At 38.9% G+C, this 23946-nt stretch overlaps 1 protein-coding gene across 3 annotated transcripts in view; it reads right to left on the reverse strand.

The window, feature by feature from the left end:
- Arhgef38 (Rho guanine nucleotide exchange factor (GEF) 38) overlaps positions 1-23946 on the reverse strand; it is a 115928-nt gene that overhangs the window by 72478 nt on the left and 19504 nt on the right. For all 3 annotated transcript variants that reach the window (XM_005406225.2, XM_005406224.2, XM_013505412.1), the window contains exon 2: positions 8008-8195. In XM_005406225.2, coding sequence (XP_005406282.1) covers positions 8008-8195 — 188 coding nt within the window. The remainder of the gene's footprint in view (positions 1-8007; positions 8196-23946) is intronic.

Here is a 23946-nt window from a genome sequence, read left to right on the forward strand (position 1 = left end):
GAGCAGATGGAAGGCGAAGGGGTGGCAGAGACTTACCCGTCTCATCTAGAAGCATTCCTGGTACTCTAAGCAGACCGTGAGAAAGAGCCACAATGTGCAGATTATTATGCATTGTGGCATTTCTTCTCAACAACCTAAAATGTGATCTCTACATCCCCAAAAGTCACAATAAAAAGAGAATTAATCCAAAAGTTTGGGAGAGGGGCCAGGGATATGGCTCAGTAGCACAGTGCCTGCCTGGCAAGCTCAAGGTCCTGAGTTCAATTTCTAGTACCCACTCCCCACAAGAAAAAAGTTTGGGAGAATAAACAAAGTAAAGTATAAAGCAAATATTGCTCCTTGCATGTAAAATGTTGTGTGTGTATTTAAAAGGATAATATTGTTAAAGAAAGCAAGGGAGAGATTGAAAAGTAAGGGCATGATAATATTTCATTGAACTTTTATTTTGAAATAATTGTAGATTCACATGTAGAAGTAAAAAATAATATGTGTACCCTTTACCCAGTTTCTCAGTAGTAACATCTTGCAAAATTATGGTGCCCATGCATTGGATTTTGGTATGGTGCATAGCACATGGGAATGGATTACGGCAGTTGCTGGTGTAGTTGAGACAGGCCCACTAGATCCAAGCTTAATTCTGCCTAGCTCGAGGCAGTTGTGTGGAAGAACAGGGCTGTAGGGAGTAGCAAGAAGGTTGTGGTCAGTGAGCCAAGGTAGGACATAGTTTAGGCCTAGAGTAGACCCCCCAAAGTTTGGAAATAAACAGGCTTGAAGAGTAGTTAAATAGTAGAAAAAGACACAGTAGAGAAAAAAGTTCCATGATTAAGCAAAAATAAGTGACTATCATTTCTGGAAATAGTAAAAGTGAAGATGACCGCTAGAGAGGACAATTGTGACAAGAATACTCAGTGACACAATTCATGACCAAAGAGTTTCGCTCCTATGTTTTTTCCTTTATCATGCAGGCAACACTGTAGCAAAGAGCTTTGAGAAGCCTAATTTGACATCTGTCTCCGTGTGTCAATCTACCTAGGAAAGCAGAGTGTATGTTAACAACTACTAGATAAAATATTTTTTACCTTGATGTTTTTATCTAATATTTCAGCACGCTAACATAATTTTGACCTTGGCTCATGAAAGTAGCAGAATTTCATTCCACTCCAGTGTGTGACTTCCTGTTTAGGACACCCGGAGTCTGGGCAGTGGGCTGGACAGGGGTGGGCAGGGAGGGGTGCAGAGAGACCGAGGGTCATCTCAGAGGGCGCACCTGGCAGCCCCAAGGGCTGTACCCACTGTGCGCCAGGGGGGTTGCTCCCGTGGCAGGCAGCCAGAGCAGGACACAGGGAAGACAGGACTTTGCCCTGAGGGGTCTTAGCCAAGCAAGTGGGGAGGCGTTGAGGCGAGGGCAGGACACGACAGAGGGACATTCCGAGGCGCATGCTGAAACTGCATCCCTTCTGTGGGACACTCTGGCTCGCTCTGTGGTCTTGCCAACACTGCAACCCCCAAAGGGCCAGTAAAGTCATACGCTGAACTCAAACGTAGTTTGACATCGACAGGATACCAAGTAGACCGTGACTATCTCATTGTCCCAAGTTTTCATGGTATGGGGACAGCTGAGCTTATTTGCACTCTGGTAGTACATTTGCATGCTGTCCTTCGCTCTCCACACTCCTGAGGAGCAGTGAGCCCTCCTCACAGGTGACCCTCAGTGTTGTGGTTGATCTAAGGGGTGAATTGACAACAATTTCTCGGGGTGGGGGGCAGAGTGTGGCAGGAAGTTGAATTCCCTGGGCCCTGAAGTATCCCCTCCCCATTTTTGTGGTACTGGGATGGATCCCAGAGCTTTCACATGACAGTCTCACTAAGTAGGATAAGTTGTTTTTGTTTTTGTTTGAGACAGGGTCTTACCAGGCAATTCAAGCTGGCCTTGAACTCACTATGTAGCCTAGGCTGGCCTTGAACTTGGGGATCCTCTTGCCCCAGCCTCCCGAGTGCTGAGTTTACAGGCATGCAGCACCACACCCAGTTAGGATAAATTGTGAGGCTGGGCTCAAACTTGCAATCCTCCTGCCTTAGCCTCCCAGCCTCTCTTGGATTCGGATGAGGGACAAATTTATGGTTTGCTCCCTTTAACTCCCTCACTTTCACGTTCCCCTACCCTGGGCTTGCCTCACCCACTCTAGGTCTTGATAGGACATCAGAACAGTAAGCTCCATGTCACACAGAACAGGTCTCCACCTGGTCCCTCCCATCATGACCTGAAACAAGCTGCTTGGCACCTAGTCTGTGTGAGTGGGCTGGTGAGCGCTTTTGGAATGGCGGGCCTGTGACTCCAGGGCCAGTCTTTGCATTATTCTCCCCAAACTTAGGGTCCCTTAATAAAGAAAGGAAACTACTTTTCCACTTAAATTAATACTTGGTATTTATGATTGGAAATAAATGTGTAAATATACATTCTCTGCAGGGAAAATGTTCCAAATGGTATCCACAGTACAATTCTAATTTCAGAATATGTTTGAGTGTGCCTGTCTCTCCCTAGATTGTAAACCAAAATATTTACAGTGGCTTATTTCTGAGCAGGACTATAGGGGATTAATTCTTTTTATTATCTTTCTCATGCAAATTTTGACATCTTCACCATGTAACACATCCAAATTTTAACAGATAATTGCAATGAGCTCCTGTCAATGCCAAATGATAGATTTTAAAATCATTTTCCAGAAAACAACATCCCAAGCATAATGCATACATTAGACTACAGATGAATAGATCCCAGATAAATACGCATGATTTTTTGGCGCATAAATAGAAAGTAGCATGAATGCATCAGGTAGATATGCCTGTGCACAGGGTATCTGCGGAAGGCTGAACAGGCAGACCCATAATGCTCCTTGGCCTAGGGAAGGAACTGAGTGGCTAAAGGGTGTTATTTCCCCTGGGACATCTTTGGTACTTTTGTACACGTGTTTCAGATGCTGAAAAAAAAACAATTAAAAACAAAGAAAAATAAAGACATGCACCTAACGTTCTCTAACTGTTGTATTCAATCACTTCTTTGTCTTTCCTTTCCTGACACATAAAACCCTTGTCCATTGTCAGGTTAGCCTACTCAGTCTGGGTTCATTTTGACTTACTGTTCTAAAACCTGTTGCCTTGTTTGGATAATAGCGAGAACCCTTTTTCCACACTAGATGCTCCAACCTGAATGTGTGGGTGCTTTAGCCAAACCTCTCACAATGCTACGGCAGCTGGTGTGACTGCTGAGTTGGACCCTGTTCTCAAGCTTGGTGAAGTCCTACCTGGATAATGGACTTGATTAAGTTTGTAGCCAAGACCGTCCCAGAACAAGGGTTGGCGCCGGGCTGGATCTAGTCATTCCTTTGTGCACAGATTCTTGCAGACAAATTCACCAAGGTAAACCTTGGAAGGCTGGGGCTTTCCTCAGCTCCCAGCTGCCTTCTTCCAATCTTTGCCTATGCAGAATGCCTGTGTGTGCCGGGAGGGGTCTAGATCTGTGTTTACATAGAGAAAAGATGGTGGTCAGGTGATGTCCCTCTGTCGTCCCAAGCTACACACACATCTAAAATATTATGTTGCCTTGGGTTTGACTAAGCATGGCTTGTAGAGTGTTTCCATGGATACCCCAAAACTGTGTGTGTTAATTCCTATATATTGACACTAACCGTTGACAAGTGGGTCGTGTGCTCAAGTGGTTTAAATGGTTAGGAGGGAAGCTGCTGATCAACACTGAAGAGGTATAACTTAAGGAACGGGTGGTATCAGTGATTGCTTGGTGTTTAGAAGAGTCACATGACTTCCTGAGCACTTGTTCACTTAATCAAAGGTTAAAAGCTCTAAGCTATGGGAAAAAAGCAGCTCTCACATGAGAATTCCGAGACGCTTTCAAAGACTTGCTATTGCAACATCGGTGGAGAGGACAGACTGAAGGACAAAGACAAAGCCCAGAAAGATGCCTAAACAAAGAGCGTGGGGTGAAAAATCAACAAGCCATAAACAACTGTGAGAATGGTAATTTAAAGCACTGAGAGCAAAAGTTAAACATACCAAATAAATTAGCATAAATGTTACCATAAGGGAAATGTTTTATTTGACACAGTCTGAGCCACTTAGTGCTTATAAGAGTTACAGAGAAAGCCAGAAACAGGAGAAGAAAAGCAACAGCAAAACATAAGAACACACAAAAAATTAGAGAACATGTACAAGAGAATAGCTCAGCAGGGATGTTCCTGTCTGTGGAGCCAGTCTGGCCCACAGCATAGTAGGTGGTGTAACACTGACAATATCCTCATATCAAACAAACTTCTTATTCCATTGGATACAAATACACACATGAATTCAAGGGAAGGCATTTTCCTGTATATTTAGTCTTTTTTATATTGATTATTAGCTCATCACAGATTTCTGGTAAACTGTGCTTATTTTGAAACATGTTAAGTACATACACCATTGTATACATTAAGTATTTTATATTGAATTTAAAAAGAGAAAGACAGAAATACAGCAAGTATGGGTAACTCTTTTAGGACTAAGAATTATTTTGGTTTGTTTATTTGTTTTTAAGATAGCCAATACTAGAGATGAGACTGATCCAGCACCAATGGTAAAATTAATTATGCAGAAGTTGGAAAGGACACAGGCGAGGGAAGTCCTTGGTTCAACAGTGGGAGGGCTCAGCTGTGTGGTGGAGAGGCTGTCCTTCACTAGATACAGATCGACTGCCTTTGAACTAGCAGGAAGCCAGGTTACATGGGTACAGGTGCAGGTCATTTGGAGTTGGAGAAATGTGCATCTTCTCTGTTGCATCTACTTTCTCAGGAAAGTGATGGAAAAGGACGTTTGATAAGTCAGGTTAGAAGAGGAAGTATTTCAGCTATGAGGACAAAGACCTGAGATAGACTCCTCAGAAACATTACTGGGAAAACCATGTGAAGAAAATAGCCTTGAATTTAATAGATTGGTTCAGCTGCACCAGTAAAGATTTAAAATGGACAGGACACTGAACTTAAATTAACCAGGGTAGGGTTTTTTCCAGGAGAATAAATGAGAAGAAAGAGAGAAGGGGAACTAGAGTTATATACAAGGAGTGATTATGATGAAAGACTTGCAGAAACTAAACCACATGTGGGCATGATGGAGACTGAGAAGGCAATGGTTTGGATGATAGTTTGGACGTCCAGGCATCATAAAGACACTGTCAGAGACGGGAGAGCACTGGCAATGGGCTCAAAGAAAGGCAGTGAGGAGTAAGTGACAGTGAGCTCTGAATTTAGGAGGTTGAATTTACTAGTAATGACAAATTCTAAGATGACCTTGGTGAGGGGCTGACATGGGGTTGAGGAGAGCTCACTGGTTACAGACAAGTTGAACGTAGTACTGAGATGTTACATGGATTGTTTGCATGAAAATTAGAATGACTTAAAAATGATGTCCAAAGTAGGGAGAGAAATGTGGTTGTGGCGGTACACCCCTGTAATCCCAGCACTGGGAAGCTGAGACAGGAGTATCACTGTGAGTCAAGCTCAGCCTGGGCTAGATAGTGAGTTCAAGACCAGCCTAAACTATATGGTGAGACCTTGTCTCAAAAAAACAAAAAAAAAGAAAAAAAGAAAAAAAAATTAGAGGGAGAAAAAAGGAATGAAGACAGTGGGCTACCTTCTGAGTTTTCAAGGAATAGGAGTTGATAGGCAGGGTCACCCCACAAGGAAGGGTGCATATTAGTACACTCTGGTGGTATGTGCTTTAAAATCATTGTTAATAAGTACATAAAGGAACTTTTATTGATAACCATTAATGTCTGTCAGGATAGAGGGTATATGAGATACAGCTATTTTATATAAAATGAAATAAAACACTCCCCAAAATATTTCTATATATTTAGCAATGACACAGAGCAAATTTTAATCATGGCCATGAATATTATTGCTATTTTTTCAGAATTAGTAAGAAATTTCCAGGTTTTCAGGAAGTAGGTAGTTACTTTCTCACATAAGAGCTATGAAAGGCTCAAGTGAGAATGTTAATGAATTTCTTGGAGCTGTACTTGACTCACAGTACATGCACAATAAAAATTCATGGGGCAAACACTAAAGACACCTTCCTAGGAAGGAGATTACCAAGGCTATCTTGCCACACTGTTCTGTATACGCTGTCTTATACCAAAAACCAACTCTTATATCAAGGGTCCCTTGACCTATGCTGAGCTCCCCTAACATATAACCTGGATCGTTTTTCTAGTATATTTGAGAAAAGTCATGTATTAAGAAATATAAACTCACTGGGCATGGTGGTACATGCCTGGAATCCCAGTGCTCAGGAAGCTGAGGCAGGAGGATTTCTGAAAGTTGAGGCCAGCCTGGGGTATGTAGTAAGTTCAAGGCCAGCCTAAATTACAGAGCAAGTCCCTGTTTCAAAAAAGAAAAAAATTCAAACTCTATTTCTGAATGTTGTAAGTACTGTGGTGGGGTTAATGATTGGTGTTATTAGGCAACTAGCTAGCAATGTTTTTATAATCTCTCAGCATATATTAAGACACCAAGTCCAGAATCAATAAAGTTGGATATATTAAACTATGTTAGAATGCTAAAAACAGAATAAACATACATCATAACCAAGATTGGAAAGCAAAGCAAAAGGCAAATCAGGAAAATTACTTGTGACATCTAACATGGAAAAAGAATAACTAATGTACAAAAGACCTTATAAAATAAAGAGACATAAATCATAATTTTCAAAAGGACAAAATGCATAGATATGAAAAAGGCATTAGAATCATAAAAACTGAGTAAAAAAGATATTTTTAGAAGGAATTAAAGGAATACTATAAAACAGCATTGTTCAGCATTGAACAATGTTTTTCCAATTATTAATGGAAATGAAAATTATCACATTATTGTCTTTGTAGTTGACAGTTGGCGATTTTGATCAAAATCTTAAATGTACAGCCCTATTTACCTGGCAATTCCATTTCTAGAACTGTATTCTAAGGAAATAAGGGAAAAAGCACCCAAACCTGACATAAACCTCAGCATCAGTAATAGTAGAAAAACACAAGTAGTAGAAGTCATGAGAGGACACATGTATTTCTGAATGAAACAAGTATATCTCAAAATAGCTTCTGTAGTTTTAATCACCTTATGTAGATGTCTGACAGGATGTCTAGCCAGACTAGTAGTGATTTTCTTTGAGCAGCTTCATTCTGTTTGCCCCTTGTCCCTGCTTTGATTTTCTCAGCTGTGCTTACCAGCATCTGATACGCCTTTATGGGTTGCTGACTTATTGCTTACTGCCTGACTCCTTCCTCCCTGCATCAGAAAGGAATTGCTGAAAAGAGTGCAGTCATATTTCAGGTGCACAAGTGTGAAGGAAAGAATGTGTGTGTGTGTGTGTGTGTGTGTGTGTCCCTTCGTTCCAAGGTAAATGTTTCTGTGCCTTTAGTCTGATGCCCTCCACGATATTTCCCGGAAAGATCTTGATTAAAGGGGATAATGATTAACTTATAACCTCTTTAAGCTTTGTCTGGGGCCAATCCCACCAAAGAGAAAATTTTCACTCACATTCGTAAATTTGACATTGAATTTTACTTAAATAGGAATAGTCGAGCTCTCAAAGTGTGTATGTGGGGGATACTCACATATTTTTCTCTTCTAAAGTTATGATTATCATTGAATTAAATGAAGCACATCACTCCTAGCCCATTGAAAACCCGTTGCTCAAAATTTGTTACCAGTTTCATAGAGGAACGAACACAGAAATTTCAAAGTGGGAAAGCTGAATTTCCTTCCCCCTCTATTTTAAAATGCAGCCTCCTTGGCCAGTCAGAGGACAGCCATGTCTGGGTTTTCCACAAGCAGGACTCTGCCTTGCGTAGCATCAATGTAAGAATGCAACTGAGGTGAAAGACACTTCCATTTATGTGCTGGTGGTCCTATTTAGGACATGGGAAGCAAAAACTGAGAATAGAAACAACCTCAAATTTCTGGGTACCTGTTTGTTTCTCAGGGGCTGAACCACCTCCCTCACGCACAGCGCCAAGTCATTGACATAGTCCTTCTCTGTCTGGATCAGCTCTTTGATGATGTTGGCCCGCTTTGCCATCATCTTCTCCACCTGGTGCTCTTCCTCAGAGCTCGGGCTGGCAGCTGCGGGGCCGTTGGCCTGTGGGGTCATCTTTTCTGTGAAATGAAAACATGCCCAGGTGAGACACTACGGAAGGCCCTTCCTGCTGTCCCTCAGCTTCCAGGAAGGTCAGAATTCAGCAAACTGTGACCAAGAGGACAAGACATTAAACACTACTCCAAAGCCATGGCTGCTTCAAAGTATCCCACTGCTGGAATCTGAGGCTGTCAAACTGATCTTCAGCCCGGAGATAGCATGAATCAAAACAACACAGTTCAGAACTTCTGGGCATGCCTGCTTCGACACAAGGGAAAGACTTTCATTAGTAAGTGACATACCTTGCAATTGTGTTCATCCCTAATCTTAAAAATAATTATGCTTCATCCTCAGTGGGTAATAAGCAAAGAAACAAGAAACACTTGCACACATAGGGACTTTTCATCTTAATTCACAACCAGAATCCATGAGGAGGGAGGCAATGGTGAACAAAAGTCCTAGCAAAGATTCTTGATGGCACATCATGTTATTTCAAGTTTTAATTCAAAACTTATAGTACTAAGGAGATGGTGCGATAAATGGCATGCCTTGCGTGTAGCCCGGGTTTCATACCAAATATAAAAGTAAGAAAACTAAATATCTTCAAAGACATGCTTCCCACAGCAATGTAAAACTCTGGCAGCTGTGAACAACTGACCCTAATTCAGACTACTGACTGTGACATCAGAGAAGTCCTAGATAGCACAGCAGAGTGTGGGCTCGTGTGTGTGTGTGTGTGTGTGTGTGTGTGTGTGTTTGTTTGTTTCAAGCCACAAGCTCAATTTTTGCCCTAGTCTCTGCAGTTCAGAAGTAATTTTATTTCATGTAAAATTAATGACCTTAGTAATTGACATGTGCGATGTCTTCTGTATTGGCATCACTTTCTAAGAATGTAGAACGTTACAGAAGGATGGACCCACACCCAACTGGACCAGACAGATCCCCCACGCTGGCCCCTGACCAGCTCTGCACCTGTGCATTTCTCACCCTGGCCGTGGCCACCCATTAACTGTGAGCTGGTGCTACATTATTTTCTCTTGGGACGGGGCAGCAGAGGTGCCAACCAACTGACCAACCTGGTCATGGACGAGCACAGTGCCCCAGAAGAGAAGGTAATCCTGGAGGGCCCGCAGATCCGGGGAGAAATTACAGACCTGGCCAGCAGCGCCAGCCCCAAGAAAGGCATACTGCTGTTGTAAACTGCAAAAGCAGCATGGAATTTCCTCCAGGAGTGACTCCACAGTGGAGTAGAATAGGTGAAGAAACCCAGTGTAGCCCCCGCCACGTTGCCAGAGAGAGTTTAATCGGGTCCCATTTTGGAAAGAGGCTAATGGTTTCAGAGTAAGTCACAGAACCACTCCACTTCAGAGTGTCAGTGTTACCCTCCCACAGGGACTGAATGAGAGTCAGCCACGGGGGGAAAGCCAAAGAGAGAGCAGGCTAAGCACAGACCCACTGAGAAGTTACATACAATTTACATATTCCCTAGTTTCTATTATATGGAAGCCAAAAACGATAAAGAGCACAATAGAATACTGTGCTCTAACTAAACAAATAGAGAGGTAGATCTTTTGCAAAGGGGCAGGACACCAAGAGATGGAGGGCGTGGGGGGCAGGGAAGGAGATGAATGAAAATTAAGATGTGTGGTGTATGTGTACCAACCCCCCAGGAGAAGTGTAGTCATTATGTAATGCAGACATGTACTAATGAAAAATAAAAACTGAAAACAATGGAACTTTATAAAACGACCTATAAAAAGCGTGTATGGGAAAAATGTGCAGGTCACAATGTACAAGTGAAAGTGGAGGGAGGTGTTCTCTTAGCTGGCTCTCGAAAGAAAGGGAGGTCAGCTGGAGAGGTGTCGCAGCGAAATTCGGGCTCAGTGCAAAGTGCCTGCCCCAAAGACAGGAGCTGAACTTCAAAAGCTAATGAACCTCTCTCTCTCTCTCTGGCCCACTAACTTTGGGAGTTCAGAAAAAGGCTCAAGAATCAGACACCTGTGGAAAATGCTTTAAAATTAATCCTGACATCTAGTTGTCCTAACTGAGCTTTGGACAATTCAGATTGCAAATGAAGATACTTCAAGATCCTTTGCCTGGTAGCCATCCTTCTTTCTTTAGGAAAGAGGGTGATTTTGACAAACAGCATGAACAGGGTACACTTCTACAAGGCTGGGACCATTCGGTACCAAAAAATCGTCCAGGAGAACTGTAGAAGAAGAGAGAATCCATGTGAGGAGAGAGAGTTAGGATTGGAGTGTTCTGCAGCCTCCATACTTTGATCTATGTTGTGAAAATTCTGGGATACTTGGTAATTTGTACTATTTTTATGGGAAAGTAGAATGCCCATCAGAATCCCAGACTTAAAAGAACATGTTACTGTGGGTGCCGTGACTCTGCATTGTTTTGGATATAAAAGGAGGCCGGTGACTTCGTGAGAGAAGATACTGTGAGTGGACCATGTAGCAACTATTGTGAGTCTTTAAAAACTGTGTTTAAGGTGCAAGGTGCGCAACATCCCGCATAGTGAAATGATTGGGTGGGTTGGGAGAGGGCGAGAAGACCGAAGGAGCCAGTGTTCTTGCTCCTTGAAGTGTACGGCATTGTGTACAACAAGGGCTCTCCCTGGCAGAGCTCTGACACACCAGTGTAGAAAATGCCCCGTTACTGCTTAACACTATCTGGAAAATTAAACACACTATTGAAAAACTGTTTGTATTGGTGCTTTTCCAAGATCCAAACTTTGTATAACTTCTAAAAATAATTCTTCAATTATTTGAGAGCCTAGCAAGCATGTTTCCTGATCTCAGGCAAAGAAATATACCTAAAACACACTCAGGTTCCCTTCAGTTCTGAGTGCCAGGCTCACGGTGTCCCTCTATCTCACCGATGCTCCAGAGGCTGCCCCTTAAAATGTACCACATCCAAATTTTTAAATTAAAAGCTACTCAGATTTTCTAATAACTTCCCAGTAACTTGTCTAGAACTGATTTGGGGGACCAAGGTGGTTGAAATACATTTATTAGTTGATAGTCAACTTCAGAAACTTCTTGCAGATGTAAGAACTTTATCAGGGAATTTGGAGCTGGGCAACCTTGTGCAATGCCTCTGTTTGCTCTTTTGCCTCCAGTTTATTACAGGAGAAATGACTTGCATCATTTTATGGTCAGATGTCTAAACATTTCCTATGTTTACAGTCCTTAAACCAACAGACTCTCCTCAACACCTTGTGGATATCAAGTTTTGTTTTCCTAAGATCTTTCTCGCCTTCAAAATTCTTGTTTGAGTTATATTAAATTTTAATGAATTGGGGATACAGCACAGTATCCCCAGTATGTATTACCTAAGTTAGCAGTCAGCTGCACCAATCTTTTATTTCTGGATAAAGAAAAAGAGAAGCCAAGTGTATAGGTAAGGAGGAAAATGAGATCTTTGAGAAATAATGCCTTTCCAAAGTTGGAAGAAATTATTAAAATCGAGGTAAAACTGAGTTAAAAAAGGACATTGAAATTGTTGTTTCAAATTATACCTTTGTGGTATAATTTATCCCTTTGTGGATGTGAAAACAGTACCATGTATCTGACTTAGCCCAATATCTATTTTTCTCAACCTCAAGATTTATTTTTTCTAGCAAAGATGATGAATTTTCACTACTTTACCAAATTTTATTGGTAACATATGTGGAGACTCCTGTCCAAGGCCGCTCATATTAAGGAAGTTTGCTGTGTTTGGAGAAAGAAAAATCAGATTGCTGATCACCTCTGCTGCTATGTCTGAGAGAAAATGGGGAGTGACTTAGTTACCTCCACAGAGGCTTATCCTTCTCACCTGGAAGCTAGGGGCGAAAACCATGACCACATTATCATGAAGACTGAATGAGCTGAGCAGCAGTGTGCAGTGGAAGCTTCTTAAGGTCTACAAAACAATACACATCTTAGGTATTTCCATAAGCATGGCAGTCATAGGGTTTCTCTAGGCAGACGGCCCCCAGGTTTTGATGGTTCAACCAAGATTTTTTAATTTCACTATCATGCAAAAGAGTGCCCTGCAACAATTCTGTTTTTTACTTTCAGTATAGTATTCAATAAATTACACCAGATACTCACACTTTGGAATAAAATAGGCTTTCTGTCAGACCGCTTTGTCCAACTGTAGGGGTACTGTGAATTCAGAGCATATTTAAGGCAGGCTAGGCTAAGCTATCTTTCTCTTTACTAGGTTGGAGCATGAATTACAAAGGTTTTAAATTATGATGGGTTTATTGAGGCATGATCTGTCACAAATCAAGGAACATCTGTACTTGCAAAATTTTCCACCGCCTAAAGAAAACAGTTATCCCATTGTTTTATAATTGCCATCTTATCAAGGTAACGTCTGGCCCCGAATGGTAGGATGGCTACATCCAGACGGGAGAGTAAGAGGAAAGGAAACACCAGAGGCTCTTGCGGGGGAAGTCAGGGGGCTGCAGGGTTGGGCATCCTGAGAAGCTTGACTGGGCTGGGTGCCCACACGAGGAGGACCAGTCTGTTGGAGAAGTGGAAAGGCATCCAAGGTAAAGGAGTGGTGGGAGACTGAAGATCACAAGTGGATTTCAGGAATGGAGGTTAGCTTTATTTTTCACATTCTAAAAATAATATATATGTGAAATAAGTATAGAGGGTCCGTGCACAGATTTTGGAGCCAGACCATATCGGTTCAAATTCTTTTGTTTATAGGAAGAACAGTTTCCTAGAAGTGACCTCAATTAAAGCCACCTCTGGGAGGTAGACATGGGCCTGAACTTAGTCCTCAGAGGAGTCAAGAGGGAAAGGGAGGGAGAAGGCAAGGGTGCTTTGCTAGCCTCTTCTCATCTGGAAGATAGTTTTAGACCGTAGGTACATATGAGCATTTTTGGTAAAGTACTTGGTTTTATTGTGTGTTCATACTCTACTGCAAAACATTTAAGATTTATAGATGCCCTGAGGTGGCAAGGTATGATTTTTTTTAAAAAGTAGAGCCTATGTGCAAATCTCTTTTTACTAAAATTGATAGGAAAGAAGCTTTTTGGATGTGGAACTGTGACTTGCCTCTGGGCTGTGTGTACCAGGGCTTGTCATGAGGTTGGCAGCAGCGGGGCAGGAGGAAGAGCACCAGATGTGCTCGAAGTGTTCCGGCTTACGTTTCACTGAGCACCCTTGGTGTGTGTCCATCTTCTAGCTATACTATGGGAATGTGTCCATAATTCAGTGGAACAGACCTTCCTGCAATGTATTAACAGTAGAGCTCTGAAATCTCTCAGAAACGCGCTTGGTGTACTCTGTTGCTTTAGGTCTCATTTTAAATTAGGCATTAAGGAAATGCGGTCTTTTCACTGTAACCCTGCCCATGCTTCTATCTAGAGGCCTCTTGCCATTATTATCTTCAGCAAAGTTTTTGTCTCAATAAAAGCAGGACTATGATTTTTTTTCTAACAGATTGAGTTGGTATCATGTACTTTTAGTTACCAAAAATACTCTTGGAGTATTGGGATTTTGAGTTAATGAATATTCATGATGTGTGGGAAAGCACGAGAGACAAGAGTACAAACCTCCGTTGCACACAACAGCATGTTGCTACAGGCACAGAACCCAGGACATGTCCAACTAAGCTGCTTGTGCCTGTGGATGGCTTTGCTTCTTGTGTTTTGTTTCCTGTAATGTGTACATTAACTTTTAAAAAATAATGACCATCTTTTAAACTCAAAAAAACCCCAAATTCTACCTCTACCATTTATCTGTTCCCTTAGACAAGATATTTAAGTCTTTCTGTAAAAATTTCCTCATCTGTAAATATTAGCAGAACCTTATAAAATGGTTTTGAAAATTGAATGAGTTGGTGTGTATTAAAGACTTACAGAAGTGCCCAGCATTACAGTAGGTACTGTAAAAATGTTCTTTACTATCATTACATGGAATCCCTATTTATTAGTTGCGATACAGTTTTTACCATATTATTAGCTGTTTCCTCATTTAGTGTATAATCTTTCCAAAACATGTCAATGCACATATAAGCAAATACCTACAATGGTCGTTTGTTATTTCTTGGCCATAATTGGCTCCTACACATATTCTTCTGAAACACTTTCTTTTCACTTTAAATAGCAAATACTGGAAACTTTCTGTAAACTACATGAGTGCACACACCTTCGCTCATTATAACAGCAGTATAACAGTGCCAGGCACTACTCCTGCCTGCTCCATGGCTATTCTGCCTCTAGTTTTTCATGAACTGATCCCTGAATAGATGAAAATACATCTATGATTCTTTTAAGTCAAGAGCAGGAAGAGAGCACACTGAAGAAAAGAACAGGAAAGGAAATAGAGTCAGGAACAGAAAATAGACTTAGAGAGGAAAGAGGTCAGTAATAATCTCTCTCAGTCATGGCTTTGGCTGATGACAGGAAAAAGTTTCCTGTAATAATTCAGGGAATTCAGGGGCACTGACTAGCTTTCATATGGGTTTGGGATCCAAAGTCATTGAATATTTAACACATAATTATTAGGGCCCTTTTATGAGTCTCAAACTGTTCTAGGAGCTGGGAATATAGTAATTTAAAAACATCACACCTTATACCCACAAATAAAGTAGTCATTATGTATCACAAACATGTACTAAAAAATTAAGAGGGGCTGAAAACATACACAGGAGGAAAAATAGCCTCTTTAATAGACGGTGTTAGGAAAATTGGCTATCCACATGCAGAAGATTGAGTCTAGACCCATATATCTTAGTATGTACTAAACTAAAATAAAAATAGACCAACAATCTAAATGTTAAAACAGAAACACTTAATCTGCTGGAAGGTGAAAGAGAATATGTGTAAAACCCTTGAAGATCTAGGCATAGCCAAGGACTTTCTGAACCAAACCCAAATGGCTCAAGATGTAATACCAAGAATCAGCAAACAGGATCATATCAAATCAAAAACTTCTGCATAGCAAAGGAAACAACCAACAAAGTACAGAGGAAACCTACAGAATGGGAAAAACATTATGCCAGATATCTCTTGGACAGAGGAGTAGTATCTAGACTATATAAAGAATTTAATAAAATTACATCCCTCAAAATAAAAGACGGAAACCAACCAAAAATGGGCAACTGCAATGAATAGATATTTTTTGGAAGAAGAATAGATGACCAATAAATACATGAAAAAATTTGACATTGTTGGCCTTTAGTGAAATGGAAATTTAAAACAACACTGAGATTTCACATTACTTCTGAGAAAATAGCTGTCACAGTGAAATCAGAAAATAACAAATAGAGCAAGAAAGGAACACTTCTACGTTGTTGGTAGAAATGTAAATTGGTACAACCACTCTGAAGTTTGGCATGGAGATTCCCCAAAAAGCTAAAAATAGAAATTCTATTGACCCAGCTATTGCCTTCTAGGTATCTTCTTGAAAGAGATAAAGACATCATATTACACTGACCATGCATACCCATGTTTATAGCAGCACAACTCATAATAGTTAAATCTTGGAAGCAGCTTATATGTCCATCAACAGATGAATAGATGAGGAAAATGTGATATTCATACACAGCGGAGTACTGTGCTGTGCAAATTCTAATTAAAAGAAAGATAATGTAGCTATTTTTTATTAGATAAAGTAGACCTCAGGGTAAAGTAAGAATGGATACCATATAATGATGAAATGATCTGTTCCTTAGGAAGACGTGAGAATTATCACTCTGTGGGTACTGAAGAATATGGTTTCACAACATACTGAGAAAAAAGTGGAAAAGTTGCATATCAGGTTGGACAAATCACTCATACCTGTGGTATTTTAACTATAACTCAGTAACTGATAGGCCAGTTAGGATAAAAAAATGACTTACACTCAATAATTGGAGATTGCAGAGTTTTTCTAAGGACTCAGGTAAATTTTTAAGAATAAAGCACATTCTAAATCATAAAATTGCAAAGAATCGTAAACAAAATCACAAGTGTGCAATTTAAGTAGAAGCACATAAAAATAAAGCACAATGGTTTATTTGTTTTGGAATTAAAACAAAACTCCTAAATTACTAATAGGTCATGGAGAAATCACAAAAGAAAATAGAAGATATTTATTCTAATAATAAAATTATTACTTACTAAAACAGACAGACTGTAAATCACATCTTACAGAAAATTTGTAGCCTTAAATTCATGAGGAGAAGCAAAACTCAAAATTAATGATTTAAGAATCTAACTGGAGGTAGGGGTAGCTGAGTGGTGGAGCAGATGTTTTACCTGTGTAAGGTCCTGGGTTCAATGCCCAGGATTCTCCTGCCCGCCCCCCCAACAGATCTAACTAAAAAAATAAGAAAAATTCAATAAGCCTAAATAAAACAGAAAAGAAATGAAGCACAAATTTAATGAAATTTAGCTCAGGCTTCAAATAGTTCCCAGAATTAGGTACGCTGAAAGAAAGATGATATCATAAAAAGAACAAAGTAAAGAAAAAAACCCTAAGGCACGCAAAGAAACATGGTAGAATGAGTCATATACAGAAAAAAAAGCACAATTGTTCAGTTATACTCACCATGTCTCTTGTTATCAGAAATATTCCACAGATATAAAAAGTATAGTTAACAGGTCTAAGAAACAAAGACTAGTTTGAAATTAAAAGCAAGAAATAAGAGGTTATAAATGATGAAAAAGATTGTAAAACTATGATATAAACTTCAAAATATAAAACGCCTAATAATTAAAATTTAAAGATAGATGGAACAAAATTCAATGTGAGGGTAAAAAAGTTAATTATACAAAGCTGAGAAAGCAAACCAAGACAATAAATCACACAACATGTATGAAAGAAATACAAAATATTTGAGACAGTTCAGGAGACACGGAGAATTGACTGAGAAATTCAAGCAATTGTTCATTTGCAACTACAGAGGGTACAGCTGAGAGTGTAAAAAGGAGGCAATACATGAAGTGCTAGTGGCTGGAAATTTTCTAAAATTTTTGAAAGACATCCTCTGAGTCAGAACTTACAAATGAATTATAAATGAGATGGATAAAATTAGAAAGTATACCTAGACATAGAATTTTAAAGTTTCAATACAACAAAAATATATGGAAGATCTTGAAAGTACACAGGGGAAAAAAAGACAAAATATCTACAGAGAAATAACAATTAATCTTATGACTAATTTCACAATGGTACTGATAGAAACCAGAAAATAACTGAATAATGCTTTCAAAAATATTATTAGAGAAAATAATTCACCCTAAAATTGTGTGCTCAGGAAAATTCTCTCAAACATGACAGTAAAATAAACACTTCTAGAAAAATAAAATCTCTTTACCACCAGAAGATCCATAAAATTTTTTTGAAAAGATATACTTCACTCAGAGGGCAAATGTTCCCAACTAGAAGAAAGAAATGCAAAAAGTATAAGACCAGAAATGAAGAGGGAAAGAGAATCTTATGAGGATTCATCCAGGAAGACAGATACATGAAAAGGTAGAGAAAAGTAACAATAAAAAGTTTAAAACAGTAATAAATAAATTGACAACATTTTCTAGTCCTGAAATACTTATTTTTTTCCACAATAGGGCAATGTTTAAAAAAATGGAAAAATATGCTGAAACATTATGGAGAAATTTCTGAGTTCCAAGAATAAAGAAAAACTGTTAGGGGCATCCTGGAAGAAAAAAATTAGAACGATACAAGAACTTAAATTACATTCTTAGGGGCTGGGGATTTAGCTCAGTGGCACAGCCCCTGCCTGGCAACTGCAATGTCGTGAGTTCGCTTCCCAGTACTGGAAAAAAACCAAGAAAACCAAAAAAAAAAAAAAAAAAAAAAAAGATTACATTCTTATGTGTAAAATTGGATGCTAGAAGATGTTAGAATAGTTTATAAAGTTCTAAGAGAAAAATAATTGCTCTTGGCCCTCTTGTTATTTATATTATGGGGCCAAAGACCACCGTTTTAAAGTATAGGAGGTCTTGGAAAGTAGCTACCCCTCATAATCCCCTTGAAAACGTTCCCATACTAAGAATTACAGTCAAATGAAAACAAAAAGTAAAATTCACAGGGCAGTGGAAAACAAAAAAACATGAAAAGCAGCACTTTAAAAGAAACACTAGTCTAACAGCTAGTACTTTTGTAACTTTGGTTTAGAACTGCACATTTTTTCTACATAATTTAAGAGATGAATCCATTTTAAGGAATTATTTTTGCAGAGAGATGCAACGCATAAAGATAAAATTCTGTGGTATCAACCACTGCAGTGTGGGCCAAACCTGTGAAAGGAGCAGAGTTTTATATGTTATTGGAGTTAAGGGGGTATAAATTCAAGTTAGAATGTTACAACTTTAAGATTTTAAAATGTAGTTTCTATCATAACCACAGAGAAAATAACTATAAAATACCCCAAAGGAAATTATATGTTTCATTTAACAAGAAGAAGAGAGTAATGCAGAAATTTATGGACAAAAATGTTGTGAGGCACATAGAGAAGAAACAGCAGAATGATAGAGTAAGTCCCTTTTATCGGTAATTACTTTAAATATAAATGGGTTAATCTTTGCAATTAGAAAACAGAGACTGAGAGAATGTATTGAAAATTTGATCCAACTATATGCTATCTATAGGAGACTTGCTTTAGATACAGAAACACAAATAGATTGAAAGTGAAAATATTAAAAGGATATTCTATGCAAATAATAAATAAAAAAAAGCAGAAGGGCCTACATTAATAGTAGACAAAACATACTTTAAATTTTAAAAGATTATCAGAGACACAAAGGGCACTTTATATTAACAAAAAGGTCACTGCAGCAAGAAGATAGAAAATGTAAACATTTAAGCCCCTGTTGACAGACAATTAAAAACTGGAAAGTGTATGAGCAAAACCAGACAGAATTGAAGGGAGAAACATTATTGTATGTAATAGTTGGAGACTTCAATATCCCACTCTCAGTAATGGGTAGAATAATCCAGCATATGAGGGAATAGATGGCTTAATACAATAAGGCAACTAGATTCCATGGACATATACAGACTGCAACCCAACCGCAACAGCGTATGCATTCTTCAGTACATACGGGACCTTTTCCGGAATAGACCATACGCTGGACCACAGATTACATCTGAACAGATTTGGAAAGACAGACATCACACTCATACAAATAGTCTTTTAAAAAATCAATGGGATAAAAGTTACAAATCAGTATTAAAAGTAAAACTGGAAATTTATAAAACTGTGAAAATTAAACAAGATAACTAATGAATCAAAGGAGGAATAACAGGAGAAATTAGAAAATACTTAAAAACCAGCTGACATACAACATACCAAAACTTAGGGAATGCAATGCTAATAGGAAAATTTATAGCTACATTTACATTAAAAAACTGACCTAACTTTACAATTTAAGAACTAGAAAAAGAAAAACAAACTAAACTGAAAACTAGCAGCAGGAAAAAGGAGAGTAAAGATTGGAGAGGAGGGATTTTCAAGGTTAGAAAAAAGTAGAAAAAATATTAACTAAAAATTGGTTCATTGAAAAGATCCACAAAATGGACAAAACTTTAGCAACATGGTCTAAGAAAAAAGAGAGCATACTTAAATTATTAAAATAAATGATAAAATGGGAGTATTATTAATGATTCTACAGGAATATAAAGAATTATCAGTATTAAGAGCAATTTAATGTCAACAAATTAGATACCTGGATTCTAGAGACACAAAACCTCCCAAGAATAAATCATTAAATAGAAAAACTGAGTGGACATAAGTAGCAAAGAGATTGATTTGGCAATAAAAAAAATTCTCCTGACAAAATGGATGCATTTGATTCCTTCCCTGGTTAATTCTAGCAAATACTTAAAGAACTAACCCTAAGATTTCATGAAATTTCTCAGATAATCAGGGTAGATGGAATACTCTTTAACTCTTTCTATATGACCAGCATTTTCAATACCAAAGTTGGACAAAGACCACAATAAAAGAAAACTATAGTCAATATCCCTAGGAACACACAAAACCCCTCAATAAGATGTTAGCAAGTTGAATTCAGCAGCATATTATAGAGAGTGTGTTATACACCATGATCAAGTGGGATCTACTCCTGGGATTCAAAAATAGTTTAACGTGTGATAACCAATCAGTGTAACACACCACATCAACAAACTGAAGGAACAAATATGTGATCATCTCAACTGATGCAGAAAAAAACTTGACAAAATTCAAGTTCTAAATACCCTTTCATGACCAAAAAAAATGATTTAAAACTTCAACAAACTAGGACTAGAAGGAAACTATTTTCACATAAATTACAATATATTAAAAGTTCATGCATATCATATGGAATGGTGAAAGACAAGACTTTTTTCTAAGATCTGGAAAAAGACAAGAATGCTTGTTTTTGCCACTTTTATTTAAGAATACTAGAAGTTCTATCTTACTGAAGAAATTAGGCAAGAAAAAAAAAAAGACATGCAAATGGAAGGAGTAAAGTTATCTCTGTCCACAGGTGGTATATCATGTGTACAAAACCCTAAATGTTTCCCCCAAAGTTATAGAATGAATAAATTAATTTAACAAATTAGAGGAATACAAAGTCAACACAAAAATCAGTTGCTTCTATACAGCAATAATGAACAATCAAAATAATTATAAGGAAGTATTTCCATTTATGATCACACCAAAAACAATAAAATACTAAGAAATTAACAATCAAGGAAATAACAGATTTGTACAGTAATAATAATAGAACATCACCAAAAGGAATTAAAGGAGACATAAATAAATGTACACATCTCATGTTCAAGGATTGGAAGATTGAATATAATTAATATATCAATACTCCTCAAAATGATCTACAGATTCAATGCAACCCATATAGAAATTCCAATGATTACTTTTTTACAAGAATGAAAAATACATCCTAAAACTCATTAGGATTCTCAAAAGACACTGAATCACCAAAATAATCATGAGAAACTTAGCAAACAGCAAAGCTTTCTGATTGCAAAACTTATTACAAAGCCACAGTGATCAAAACATTTTGGTACTAGTATAAAGACAAGATATACAGACCAATGAAATAGAATACACAGCCAGAAATAAAGCTTCTCAAATATGGTCACCTAATTTTTTTTTTTTTTTTGGTTTTTCTCCGGTACCGGGAACCGAACTCACAACCTTGTGCTTGCCAGGCAGGCGCTTTTGCCCCTGAGCTAAATCCCCACTCCCGGTCACCTTATTTTTACAGGGGTAAAATAAGTGAATAGAAGGTACCTTTTTCAACCGATGGTGCTGACAGTAATGCATATGTACATGCAAAAGAATGAAACTGAAGACTTACTGAATACCATATACAAAAATTTAACTCAGAATGTATCAAAGATCTAAAGTTGTGCAACTCTTAGAAGAAAATATACAGCAAAAGTTTCATGATATGGGATTGGGCATTTCAAGTATGATACTGTATCAGTCAGTACACACTAGAGAAACAGACTTAATGTCAGATCTATAGATCAGGGTTTACAAGGTGTGCTTACAGTGGCCACCCGCAGGGTCAGGTGTGGATGAGTGCAAAGGGGATGTCTGCACTGGGGATCTGAAGGATCCCGTCAAAGGTCAAGGACCTGGAGCTCACTGTAGAGTTCCGAGTGAGTCTATCAGGAGGCTGAAGCCTCTGCACTGGAGGCTGAAGAGTCTGCTCTGGAAGCCAGGAGACAGCTCCAAGGCAAAGGTGACAAATGGAGCTCCTCCGAAGAAACAGATGACGCTTTCTCCTTCTGTCCCCTTTTCATTCTACCCAGGACAGAAGCCTGTTGGTTGGTGCCAGTCACACCCACAGCAGGTCTTCTGTCTTCAGCCACACCCAGCACTATGCTGATCCAATGGATTGGGCGTTTGTTATTCAAGTTGCCCCAGTCAGCTAACTCCCACAGACACCAAAAGGCTCAGGTCCCAACAGAAACAGAGAAATTGGACTTCCTGAAAAAGTGTTAAATTTGTCTATGAAAAGACACTATCAATGAAGTGAAAGCACAGCTCTAACCATGGAAGAAAACATTTACAAATCACCTCTCTGAAAAGAGGTTGATACCCAGAGTGCATAAAGAACTTTTGAAACACAACAGAAAACAACCTGAGAAATATGGAGAAAGGACTAGAGTTGTATTTTTTGAAGATGCCCAATAAATACATGAAAAGATGCTTACTATTAGTCAATATCAATACCAATCATGAGGAAAACATAAATCACACACAGTGAGACACCACTTCAAGTCCATCAGGATGGCTGCTAATAAAAAACAAAACAAGTTGGTCATGGTGGCCCATGCCTATAATCTCAGCACTTGGGAGGCTGAGGCAAGAGAATCAGTGCAAGTTTGAGGCCAGCCTAAGCTACAAAGTGAGTTCAAGGCCAGCCTGAACTGTAGAGTGAGACCCCTGCCTCAAAAAGACCAAACCAAACCAAACCAAACCAAAACAGAAGTACTGGTCAGGCTGTGTAGAAATAGGGCCCATGTGCCATGTGTGTAGGAATGTAAAATGGTTCAGACACAGGAAAATGCCATGGTAACTTCTCAAAATATTACAAATGGAATTACCATGTGAAACATCAATCCCACGTCTGGATACATGCCCACGCAAATGGGAAGCAGGATGAGCAAGAGATAAGCGTACACCATGCTCACAGTAGCATTATTCACAATGGTACCCATCGACAGATGGATAAATAAGCAAAATACATAAAGTGAGATACTATTCAGCCTTTAAAAGGTGGGAAATTATGACATATGTTAAAATATGGATGAACCTTGAGAACATTATGCTAAGTGACAGAAGCCATCCATCAAATGACAAACACATGAGGACCCACTTATGTGAGGTTTTTAGAACAGTCGATCTCACAAAAACAGAAAACAGGATGTAGATACCAAGGCCTTGGAGTAGAGGACACTGGGTAGTAACTAAACAATGGGTATAAAGTTCCACTCTTACAACATGAGAAGAGCTTCAGAGATGGGTGGTACTGACATGGTGTAACATTATGGAATATTTAATACCAGTAAACAGGATACTTAAAGATGGCTAAGATAGTAAAAATATAGAAATATATCTCTACATCTTTTTGATTTGGGGAAAATCATATAGAGAGACTGAAACAGATGCTTATACAATAGACACCTACCAGGCTTTCTGGGGATGTTAAGTTGTCCCAACATCAACAGTTACTATAGTGATGGAAAAAAGAGCAAAAAGTGTCAATGTCAGAAGAGCCAATGTTTTTTGGTTTTTTTTTTTGGTTTTTCTCCGGTACCGGGAACCGAACTCACAACCTTGTGCTTGCCAGGCAGACGCTTTCCCACTGAGCTAAATCCCCAGTCCCCAGAAGAGCCAATGTTTTAAAATTCAAAATAGTTTAGAGTTGTGTTTGGAGTGCAGGCAATTTAAGTAACATAGACTTGCTTTTCTTAAAAAAAAAAAAAGGAAAAAAGCCTTGTGGCAGTTTAAAAATCGCATAGACAGGAAGGCTTATAAAAACGAGGCGTGGAAGTGTAAGCAAACAGCAGAGCTGAATGTGACTTTGTCCGGAACAGCATCCTGGTAACAGCTCGCCTTCGTCCAGCTCACTTCCTGGCCTCTCCCAGGCGTGTGACCATACATCAGGCGCTGCGCAGGTGGCGCGGGCACTCAGCCTGGCCCCTTCTGTCACATGGTGGGGCTTACTGTATACGATTTCCTGGTAATGTGCACATAAACATGTTCCCTGGGTGTCACCTCAGTGTCACTTCT

The sequence above is a fragment of the Chinchilla lanigera genome, unplaced genomic scaffold, assembly GCF_000276665.1.
Source record: "Chinchilla lanigera isolate Chin_1 unplaced genomic scaffold, ChiLan1.0 scaffold00095, whole genome shotgun sequence".
Lineage (NCBI taxonomy): Eukaryota > Metazoa > Chordata > Mammalia > Rodentia > Chinchillidae > Chinchilla > Chinchilla lanigera.